Here is a 12,149-nt window from a genome sequence, read left to right on the forward strand (position 1 = left end):
TTAAGGTGGAATTCAAAAGGTTTTTATTACTTTTGGAATATATCATTTCAAAAGTTCAACGGCTGCGTCCCTGTAATATGTTGGTAGTTGCCACATATGGTTGTGTAAGGTGTAAAAGCATGGCTTGTGTGTGTGTGGCTGTTTGTTTGTTCAGGATCTAGCTTCCTGTCAAGGGTCAGAGGTCACCGATGCCCATATTACAATCTCTCTGTGTTTTTCTATCTCCCTCTCGCACAAACACACACACTTATGCACATGCACATACACACACACGTCTAATCTCTAATCAAACCTAATCCTTGTCCAGAGGCCCATAGATTGGAGCTTAGGTCCGTTAATGAGACTTGTGTTGAACGTGGCATGTTAATAGCAATGCAGTTCAAAAGGTCTCTCCAGTGCCGTGGAAAAAGAAATGCGCGTCCCCGGCAGAAATCCCAGTGAAATGTATTATTATTCTTTTTGTGGTGACGGCTTCTAGGATTTGAGGTTAATGTTATGGGTGTTTCATTCATGTTTTTATTCACTTGAAGGCATAATAATTTTATTGGCTGTCTTGCCTCAATGCACACACTTTGTTTTGAGCTGAGATTTCTTATATGCATCTTTGCATGTCTAATTTATCCTCTTGCTTTGTGTCATCCTTAATTTTTGCTTCACATGACAACATCTATTAAACTGGGTTTTTAAAGTGATATTTAACTTTTTGTAGGAGCTTTGGAATTTATCATCCTGACCATAATGTAAACATAAATATTTATTTTTACCCCTTTCTTATGTAACAAAGAAAAAATGCCCTGGTGTGTATGCATGCTCTATTTAAGCTTTGAGACATGTTTCACCACAGATTGAGAGTGAGTGGAGAGACAGCATTGCTTTTTCTGGTTTTCTCAATAGAAACTCAATATTAGATCCGGCTCACTCATATTGTCCTCCCATATTAGAAACTTTGGTACCTGGTACATGTATGTTTGCAGTGCAGGGCAAGATAGAGAGCTTTTCAGGTGGAAAATAACTTTTAAGTACAGAGACCTTTTCAGCAATGTCAGTTTCGATTATAGGTCTTTATCCTAATTCTGTCGCAAATTACGATAACAGAGAAAAGTACAGACCAAGCGCACTGACCCCTGATCACTAACCCTACCCCTAAAATAATTAATAAACCGTGATTATGAGGAGCTGTTTACTCATTACTGTTCCTAACTTTGTACACAAAGTTTGTAGCAAGCTCCTAAACTTTTCATTCCCATCATCTTTCCACTTTCTAAAGCTGAAAAATTTGGAGAATTAAAGTTGGTAAAATCTTAAAACAGCAGGATGACAGAATGGTACAATTCATATTAGACTTAAGGTCCATAGGTGGTAAGTAATTATACGACATGGATCAATAGGCCAAACACATTAACACACATATACAAGAACACACAGTGTTGTAGACATTCACAAGCAACATTGATTAACACATGTGCACACAATAGGGACAGGTGGATGCTGACAGAAGAGTCCTAATAAGGGGTATGTGCTGGGGATATTCTTGGTACAATACTGATCTCTTTCTCTTTCTCTCTCTCTCTCTCTCTCTCTCTCTCTCTCTCTCTCTCTCTCTCTCTCTCTGCCTGTGTGTGTGTTTATATGTGTGTACTTACCATTTTAAGTATGACCCTACAGAGTGAAGATATTATTGGAAAGTAAGGACAATTTGACTGGTCCTCACTTTTCAATGGACTGTTTGAGGGTTAAAACTTGGTTTTAGGGTTAGAACTAGGTTTAGGTTAGGGTTAGAATTAGGATTAAATTAGGGTAATGGTTAGGGTTAGGCATTTAGTTGTGATGGTTAAGGTTAGGGTAAGGGGCTAGGGATGCATTATGCCAATGAGTGTCCTCACTAAGATAGAAGTACAAGAATGTGTGTGTGTTATGTGTTTATATGTGTGTTATATGAATGACTGATTCCCATGACCCAAAATGTGTGTGTCTGTGTGTGTGTGTGTGTGTGTGTGTGTGTGTGTGTGTGTGTGTGTGTGTGTGTGTGTGTGTGTGTGTGTGTGTGTGTGTGTGTGTGTGTGTGTGTGTGTGTGTGTGTGTGTGTGAGAGAGAGAGAGTCTGCTGCTGCCGGTGCTGCTGCAGCCCACAGTTTCCATGGTAACGTCGGAACCCATTTTGGTCTCTATGGTAACTTCTGGTTGGCAACCACAGACAGAGAGTTTAAGAAAGAAGTAGAGGTAAGGGATGAGCGAGAAAGAGGTAGAGAGAAAACAATTGGCAACAAACAGGGAGTCCGAAGAAGAGAGTTTCTTCTTAATTTAAGTCTGAAATAACAAGCTGTCCATCTTATTGTTTTTATCAGTCTGTAGTTGTAGAGGAGGTGGTTGTTGATTCGAATCCAAGGTGCTGGGGTGATAAAGACGAAGGTGTGTGAGGGTTGAGCATATGACTTATGTGTGGCAGCATCTATATTTGAATAATAATAAACTGTACAGTTGTCTTTATCAGAGTTCAGTTCAGCATGATGTAATTACAGAAACCAATAATGACCAAAAGTTTAAAAAAGAAGTTCTAAGAAGCCAGACATTTCCTGTGTGTGTTGTCACTCCATTTGCACACAGTACGTCGTTTGTCTTTTCCTCCCTTTACTGTAAATAAATCATGACAGGACATTAGCAGTGTGGTACTGTATAGTTGTACAGAAATCGTCTGGCTAAGCAGAAAAAAGTCCAATTTCATATTCACGGCTGAGATGAGTTCAGATTTGCAGCATTACACGAGCTGAATATATTAATTAGATTTTAAAATTAAATACATGATTAAATTACAAACTGCCTAAAGTGTATATAATCCTGTCAGGTCTTTAAATCAGACCATTGCACTGCATGTTGTCCTCACTGCTGTGGACATGTTGAATAAGCATTAAGTTTTGAAATAAAAATGTTATGTCAGTGCTGTTGTGTGTTTTCATGGTTGAGTTGCTGGAACAGTGTGTCCAGGTCTTTTCTCTCTTCTTCTTGATCTATTGAAAACTGCATAAAAGAGACATGCACTGGACTCTGATGTGTCTGTGGAAACTTTCGAAAACAGCTTAATGGCTAATCCTGTTTTGCAGCACACACACATGCACAGAAGGTCATGGCGAATAGAAACATTGTCCGCTGTATGGTAGAATGTCGATACTATAATCTGATTGGCCTAGTTGATGGATAGGCGGTTTGCTTGACCTATCACAGATAACTGAATTATTGCCCCCACATACTCACCTTTCTGTCATTCTGTCTGCCTCCCTCTCTCTCACTCTGTCTCTTTAGTCTCCCCCTCATTCATCCCCCTCTTCTCTCTCCGGCGTGCGTCGTCTCTCTCAGTTCTTTCCAGTCAGTAACCAGATTAGTCGTGCCCCTTATGGATTTTGCCCTTTATGGGTCTGTATGAACGTAGAGAAAGAGAAGGAGAAGTGTGTCTGTACGTGTATTTGTGTGTGTCTGTCAGGTTGAGCTGTTCCTACCAGATGTTTTTCTCTGTTTTATTCTTCAGAGCGCCACAGTGTCTGCCTGTCACCAGCAGATACACAGCCCGGGTGTGTGTCTCTATATGTGTGTGTGTGTGTGTGTGTGTGTTCGCGCTTTTGTGTGTTTTAGAAGGGGAGGGGATGTGTGTGAGATTAATTACTTCCACATACACAACTATTACTGTGTGGTGAAGTGTCTTTGGCAGTGTGGCAATGATGAATATGAAAACAATAGATTCTTGCGGCTCTGAAACAGACACACACACACACAAACATATATTATAGGATGAGGAGTGTTTAATGTGAAATTCTTTAAGCTTGTGTGAGTATAGAACAATGGACAGATTTCAATTTAAACGAGAGGAGGTTAGAGGGGCCAAAGTTTAATTCCGCTTTCTGAGCAGCTCATTCACGTGTAAAATCTTAAATATCAACTTACCTTTCACGCTGTCTGTGATTCAAACTGTGCATAATCTCTGCATTATTACTCAAGTCATTCCCTCCCCTGTCAAATCCTCTCGAGCGTTTCTAAGTGTGGGAGAAACACTTTCAAATCACAGTTTGTATGATAATCAGATCATTAAGAATAAGAAATATAGTGGTTGTAATCTTTAGCTGTGATTCATGAGTCATTTTTGGATTCACTGCGTGCATTGCTGACACCGACACCTTTCCAAGCATGAATAGAAAATTATCTTTAAATACGGGACAGTGGAAGCACAGCTGTTGTGTCAAAACTGTGGTTATATGAATGACTGATTCCCATGACCCAAAATGTGTGTGTGTGTGTGTGTGTGTGTGTGTGTGTGTGTGTGTGTGTGTGTGTGTGTGTGTGTGTGTGTGTGTGTGTGTGTGTGTGTGTGTGTGTGTGTGTGTGTGTGTGTGTGTGCGTGCGTGCGTGCGTGCGTGCGTGCGTGCGTGCGTGCGTGCGTGCGTGTGTTAGTTTGCAGTGTTCCTTCATGCTGAGAAAGTTGTTTGTTTAGCTGGACTAGTTTTAGAGTCACATCAGCCTGCAACTGCAGATCCTAATACAGTTTCTGTGTACTTGAGCTTATCCAACACTAACATGGGCTTTTAAAGTTAACAACACTTTTTTACTAGGCCGTAAAGACAGATGATTTGAGTAGAGCACATTTGGAGAAATTTAATTACATTGTTAAATATCCAGCACCTTACAAATACAAATCTAAATGCGTTAAATATAATATATTATGTTGGCACTGTACGACCAGAGAGTTGTGGAGGAAGTCGATTTTATCGCCTTACTTTTGAACTAACAAGCTGGCCAGGGAAAATACAGGGGAAATATATAAAAAATGAAATGAGTCTTTATCATTCTCTTTTTTACAGTATGTTAATGTCCTGAAGTCAAGTCTGTTTTATCGGAGCAAACCTTTATTAAATCACAAAGATTTTAAATTCTCACCCTTGCAAAAGTCTTTTTATATAGGAGATATTTTTCACGGTTATTCTTCAATTGTAAAATGTCACTTTTGTGGATAGCACTGTTGAATATTAATACCTGCTCTTCCTTGCAACAATGGCAATAATTCAGATATAGCTAGCTCGCTGCTGCTGTACATCCAAGCTCTAATTTTGATGTTTGTGGAACAATGGTAATAATTAAAGCTGTAGCGAGTGATCTGGCTATCTATATTTTTTATTTGCCTTAGAAGGTGAATGTAACACGACCAGGCTTTATAATACTTGTTTAATCTCTGAAGCTCCGTCTCTCCAGACTCAGGTTCAGCTCGTTCTTCCCAGGGATAAGGCCTTGGCCCGGTGAGACCTGACTGGCCTTCTGTCCCAAACCTCTGGCCCTCTGCGAGTGTATGACCATGGGAAAAGAGAACAAGCAGGAGGCAGGCCAGGGACTGTGATGGAAGGACACAGATCGAGCTTAATATATTTTAATGTTGAAAAAATATGTACCTCAGAGCACGAGAGAGAGAGAGAGAGAGAGAGAGAGAGAGAGAGAGAGAGAGAGAGAGGACATGGGATATTTCTGAATATAGAGTATTATCTGTTGCAGGAGCTCAATATATTGCACCATTTTCTTCGTCTAATGTCATTTTTGTAAATTTGGCAAAACATTAGAAAGCAGATATGACAGCTGATTAGATGATTAGGTGGATGATGAATTCTCTGATGGTCACAAAGTTATGTAATCCCTCTATCTGTCTCTGAGGGCCATTTCAGGACATTTCCCATCACCCCATTTGGCAGGGGTCATCGCTATGACAACGGTCTCTGAGGAACTCTGTAGTAGAGGAGTAGTGTGTGCGTGTGCATTTTTGCATACATATACAAACACACACACATGCATTTATCTCTTCAAACAGTTGCCTCTTAAGAGAGCTGCTTTGAATAAATAATCAAAATGCTTTGATTGTGTCCACGATTACCACTTAGACAAATAAACAGATTTGTAGTTTAAAGAATCAAACACAAAATAAAATACACACACACACACAAGAATCCACATAAACAAGCTGATAAACTCAGAGAAGTAGAGGAGTAAGCAGCCAGCACTGTTAGTACTCACAAGTCAAATTGAAGGTCTTTAGTGCTGATATGGGCATAAATAAATAATGTGATGACTGAATGGATGTGTGTTGATGTTAATGTGTTGTTATAGCCAAAATATCCTGAATGAAATTTTTGTGTTTTCTCATTGGATTAGTTTGTCCTATAATCTGGTATCCTGTTCTCAGTACTCACTCACATGTGAAACATAAGCTGTTTTCAGACATGAACTCTGGCGTTCGCTCTCCACAAACTGAGAACGCAGGACATTGTCGCTGTCAGACACGTTCACAACGACAGGAAAATTCCTGGCTCGGGGTAAACTCTGGGAAGTGCATGCTGGAGGCACGACATGACGTATAAATTCTACTGCGGGAAATAGTGCATTGACAGCAGCATCCTTATCGCCAAAAGCTCTCGACTCTCGTAGTCTTTCCAGGTCGACATCTTCTTTTAAAACTTCATCGATATTTGTATTCTTCCAGTTTTCCTTTAGTGTTCTCACTGGGACATTTTCTGGATATTTTACCAGGGGTGGAGCAACTGACTCTGACATATGCATTCCCACACACGGCCCCTCTGGAAAGTTTCAGGAAAGACTTCAGTGCATCTCTGAAAGCAGCTATACTTATTACTATAAACTTGACCATCTGCAATCCCGTCGTTTAATCTCTCTCTCCAATGCTTTCTGCGCATTTCTACATTCCTGCACTGCTGCTGCTCAGACAAATAAATGGACCTGTCTTTCTTTTGTGTCTCTGCAGGAGCGTGTGGAGTATCTGTTCCTCATCATTTTCACAGTGGAGGCGTTCCTGAAGGTAATAGCCTATGGCCTGCTCTTCCACCCCAATGCGTACCTGAGGAATGGCTGGAATCTGCTCGACTTCATCATTGTAGTTGTAGGGTGAGTGAACAAAAACACATGGCAGAGATTAAAGCTGTGAAATGTTTTTTAATGATCCTGAATATGTTTGGTTTGATAGAAAGTACACCCGAGATAGAATGAATGTAATTCACTGTCTCTTTCCAGGTTTTAAAGATGCGCTAACTGACACATTTTTAAACAGCAGCATATCAATGGCAAATTAATCATAGTGCCTTGGTATAATTACTGTCAACAAATGAAACTACAGCCAAGGCAAGTGGCAGCCTCTGTCTAATGCCAGAGGTTGTCATAGTGGTAGCGTCTTTCAAGATGAATTAGTTGTCTTTGATTTTTTATTTTATTTCACAGAAACAATTTCCAATAACAAAGCTATTCTTTTCTCTTGCCAACAATTTTAACTTCACTACCGATTCAACAGCTTTGCACAAACACAATCTGCTGGTACTGTATGTAAGTGTGATTGCTCTATCAAGAGATAGATAGAGGAATAATATTTATCTTTTAGTCCGCTGTATTTTAATAAAATTCTGCGGTCCCTAACGACTTTTAAAATAAGTTTTGTGTTGAAAGGAGCTTCCTTTTCAGTCAATCCGCATTATAGCTGCAATAAACTTGGGGCTACAGTGTATTGGTGAAGCCTAAACTGATTAGCTTGTTAGATGCTGATAGCGAAGCTCTGCTCTGCTTTTCTTTATCTGCAACTCAGCAACATAGCCCATCTGCTAAACCCTCTGTGCCTGTGTGTGTGTGTGTGTTTGTGTGTGTGTGCCCTGCCTGCCAGCTGTGCTTTGAGTCCACTGTTGTGTAGGGGTAATGGCACAATAGCCAGTGGACCTTAATGCCATAAAAATCGTCTAATTGAGCGTGTGCGTGCGTGTGTGTGCGTGGGTGTGTGCTAGAGAGACACAGCCAGAAAGAACCCCTCAGTCTGAATGAAGGCTCTGTGAATGGAACAACACAAACACATACACACCCAGCAAGTCTTATTCATTGTCTGCTCACATTACACTAACTGAGGTTGCCTCTCTTCAGAAACACACACACACATGTGTGCACACACGCTAACGGCTAGCATCATGGTGCCAGTGCCACTGGCATAAACACAACCTTTAACACTCTTATGCTGTTATCTACCCTCTCTCTGCCTCTCTCTCGCTCTCTGCCTCTCTCTGCCTCTCTCTCGCTCTCTGCCTCTCTCTCTCTCTTTCTTTCTCTCTGTCACTCCCTCTCTCTTTCTTTCTCCGCCTCCATGAATGATATGAAACGCATTATTTAACCTGGTCATGATACCAGTGGTCCTGCAATGCAAGAGACTTGTGTTTTTCCTGGCAGCCTTGCCACAGGGAGGTCTTCAGGTCAGATACAAGGTGCAGTCCTGGATTTGGCAGGGTTTAGTGTCTCGTTCAAGGACACGTCTGAAGGTTCGGTGCTTGCTGTTTTGGAAGATTAAGCCGGAGTAACTCCCCAAGGGGCTCCTCCAAATCTAATGTAGCATCTAAAATGTGTGAAAACTGCCCAGCACAACAGGTGTTTGGCAACAAATGTTTATTGCAATGAAAGTTTTTTGCATCATATCATATACTGTAATCGCGTCTTTTTCACTTTTCTGAGCTTTTTGTGCACCTTACAGATGCTACATAGATAAACAAGGACCAGAATCTACATTCAGTTTCAGAAATATGAAACTTGAAGGGGATCTTAGTCCATATCGCATTCTTTTCCCGAACCTCAGTTTTACCCAACCTAACCATTCCTCAAGGGTCACAGATTATTTAACTAATGTTGTGGAAAAAATTACATGAGTAAAGTTGTGAAACACAAGTACAGGAAATATTAATGTTGACAGCTCTGGATGTCTGTGTGCACATAAATGGGTTTGTCTTTGTGCCCATGTGCAAATCCTACAATTTGTGCGTGTGTGCGTGCGTGTGTGCGTGCGTGCGTGCGTGCGTGCGTGCGTGCGTGCGTGTGTGTGTGTGTGTGTATAAATGAGAAGTGACAGAGTTCACTCCCTGTGGAATGTTCACCATATGGGTGAGAGAGCTTGTACCTGGTGCTGAGCAACCTGGGAGGCACAGACACACATGCACGTGCACTCACAGACACACACGCACACACACATGACATGTACCGTAAGAGTTTATTAGTGACGGTTCAGTGCGTTAACTGGCTGTGTGTGTGGTGTGTGTGTGAATATACAATATGAATTGGTACTGTTACAGTCTCTCTTTGGTCTCTTCTTCCACAAAGATCTCCTCCTTTATCTCTCTGTCTTAAGTGTCTATGGTGAAATGAGCTTTAACATCATCTCGAGAAGAGAGTTGAGAGCATGACAGCTTCAGGCTAACATTTTGCACGTAAAATATTGCAAATGAGCTTTAAAACTTTTTGGTCAATAATTGATTTATTAATCAAACAATGGTTATTGGAAGTAAATTCTCAAGCAAAACTGTCTCTTTTCCTATCCCAGCCTCTTGAATTTGACATTGTGTGTGTTTTTACATAATTATAGATTCAGTATATTTGAGCTCTCGGCTCCTGATAAAAAAATAAGTAACTCAAAACATTACTGCCTTCTATGAAACCTCGCAGCCTCTGTTATCTTCATGAATGTACACAGTTGGTACTATCTTTAGCTGAGGATGTATACAAGTGATCATGTGGTGCTCTAATTATCATTTCACACCACACCACAGCAAAACATGCCGGCCAAAATGCTGCTGGTGGAAATCTATGAATCCTTGACTTGCTTTTCATGCTGTTTCAAAGCTGTGCTTCCCACTGGAAGAGAGGGAGAGAATTAAATTGAGAGGGAGGTAGTGCGAAATAGAGAGGGAGAGAGGGAGTGAGAGAGGGCGATATGTTTTGAGAGGTCTTTTCAAGTGGCCATTTCATCTGTGCTAATTGATAATTCTCCATGACTAACGCGCCGCTGACTGGCCTTTGAGCTGCACTAGCTGGAAAATGGCATTGGAGGGTGATTTCTAAAGGATCTCAGAGAGACAGAGAGAGGAGGAGGAGAGTGATAAGCTCAGCTGGACGTACACAAGTTCACACTTGTGAGCCTCTCACAGATTTCTGTAAATAATTTCATAGGGGGATAACGGCTAAAGAACCCTGCAGCATCAAAACATGTTCAGCCCTTTTTATTGAAGGTTATGTTATTTTGTAATTCTATTTACTTTGGCCATGTACTGTACAACTACAATATAATGTACAGAAGTGTTTGGACATTACCACACTACCAAGAGCATTAGTGAGATCAGGCACTGATGTTGTTCATTCCAAACTGGCAGCATATATTTGTGTATAAGGACTTGGCTTAGAACAATTTGTCATTGTTATGTTTTCACAGAAAATCAGCTCTTCAAAGTTATTCTTATAAACTTCTCTCAAGCAGTGGTCTATAACCTTTTGGATAATCACCTCTTACAACAAAGTACTGTCAACTTGCAACCCTTATATGTCTGGTATGATATGATATGATGCCTTTGAGAGGGTATGCTTACTTACTCCTTAGATTGGTTTAATAATAATTATACTAATAATTTTTAGAGGAAAGTAGATAATAAACAAAAAAATGTTGTCTTGTCTCACTGGACATCATGGGACCCTATAGATTTATCAAATGGAAGGAATCTTGACCCCCCCAGGCTAAAACCATTTGTCCAATATATTATTGTATGCTGTAGCATCAAGATTTTCCTTTTAATCAAACCAGGGGCCTTATTTCCATAAATACACTTAAGTGTATGAGCAGTGTCCATATACTTTTGGCAATACACTTAACATTAAATACACATTCAAGCTTTTGAATCACTCTTACACAAACATATCTAATAATGTCATAGAGAACAATAGCTAACGCCCTGTGATAGCCTGGCGACCTATCCAGGGCGGACCCCACCTCTCACCCAATGTCAGCTGGGATTGACTGCAGCCCCCCTGCGACCCTCAAAGGATAAGCAATATCAATAATGGATGGAGGGATAATAGCTAACAAGAGGCGGTAGTGTAAAAAATCATGTTGCCCTTAAATAGATCATAGCAATTTGCATAAATATGTGTTTGTGTGTTACTTGAGTACCAGAAAGATCACAGCAGAGGCACAGGAGACATAAGTATTGTGAGCACACACAAAAACCTCCACCACCTCAGCACTGTTCTTTTGGGCTAATTGTCAAATCATCAAAGTTGAGTGTCTCACATTTCCTTATCTGTGAAGGACACAGGAAACAGATGAATCACTTTCTCTTGTTGTATGGAAGAGCCTGCTGTTTTATTTTCTACTGTTGACTTTTCTCCAAAAAGCACGATGGATGGGGAAAAAGCACAGATGTCTTCGCCATTCCCATTCAATTTTAGAATTTTGGTCCCAAACTTGGTTGAAAATGAAGCCATAATGTCATGTTATGTTACCTACAGATATTCATTATCTATTCAGATTTCCTGTCTATCAGATATTCTCTAGTTTGTGGAAATTGAATGTCAAACTGATGTTGGTGGTCACTGACCTTTCTTAACTTTCTGCTTGCAGGTTATTCAGCGCCATCTTGGAGCAGGCCACCAAGGGGGACGGGGCCACTCCCATCGGAGGGAAAGCAGCGGGCTTCGATGTCAAGGCTCTGAGGGCATTTAGAGTACTCAGACCCCTCAGACTGGTGTCTGGAGTGCCAAGTGAGTACGGAGAGCTGTGAAAGAAGGAAAGACAGAAAGACAGGGACAATGAAAGAGAGACAGAAATGATGCTCTGGGGATCAGGTGTGAGTGGTGATTGGGTAAGGTAGTGGAGAAATGAACCACAGATTGGAGCTGATACACACACACACACACACACACACTTGTCCTGTTGTCAGATACTCACTCTATATGAGTAGTAGATGAGTTGTCTGTCAACCTGTCTGTGTTAGTGACTACACAAATCAATAAACCAACAGACTAGAAGACAGGAAAGGATCGGATATTGCGGATGAAGGCTAAGTGAGAGTTCTTGCGTGCGTGCGTGCGTGCGTGCGTGCGTGCGTGCGTGCGTGCGTGCGTGCGTGCGTGCGTGCGTGTGTGACAGCTCTTGTTAGTACAACACCAGACAAATGTAAGAGGGTGCTAGAGCACATCCCATTCTGTTGTTCAGTTTAAAAGCGCGAGTGCTGCAGTGCACAGTGTTTAGACTGAACCCTGTCCAACATCATCGGACTGGGTATTGAATTTGTGTCATGGCAGCTGATCAGTAGCATATTTGCTAAC

General features: G+C 41.1%; 1 protein-coding gene across 1 annotated transcript in view; it reads left to right on the forward strand.

The window, feature by feature from the left end:
- cacna1c (calcium channel, voltage-dependent, L type, alpha 1C subunit) overlaps positions 1-12,149 on the forward strand; it is a gene marked incomplete at its 3' end in the record, with an annotated part of 115,312 nt that overhangs the window by 48,665 nt on the left and 54,498 nt on the right. The window contains exons 4-5 of the mRNA XM_047338672.1: positions 6,784-6,923; positions 11,443-11,582. Of these exons, the coding sequence (XP_047194628.1) occupies positions 6,784-6,923; positions 11,443-11,582 (280 nt within the window). The remainder of the gene's footprint in view (positions 1-6,783; positions 6,924-11,442; positions 11,583-12,149) is intronic.

This window comes from Hippoglossus stenolepis, chromosome 22 (assembly GCF_022539355.2).
Source record: "Hippoglossus stenolepis isolate QCI-W04-F060 chromosome 22, HSTE1.2, whole genome shotgun sequence".
In the NCBI taxonomy this organism is placed as follows: domain Eukaryota; kingdom Metazoa; phylum Chordata; class Actinopteri; order Pleuronectiformes; family Pleuronectidae; genus Hippoglossus; species Hippoglossus stenolepis.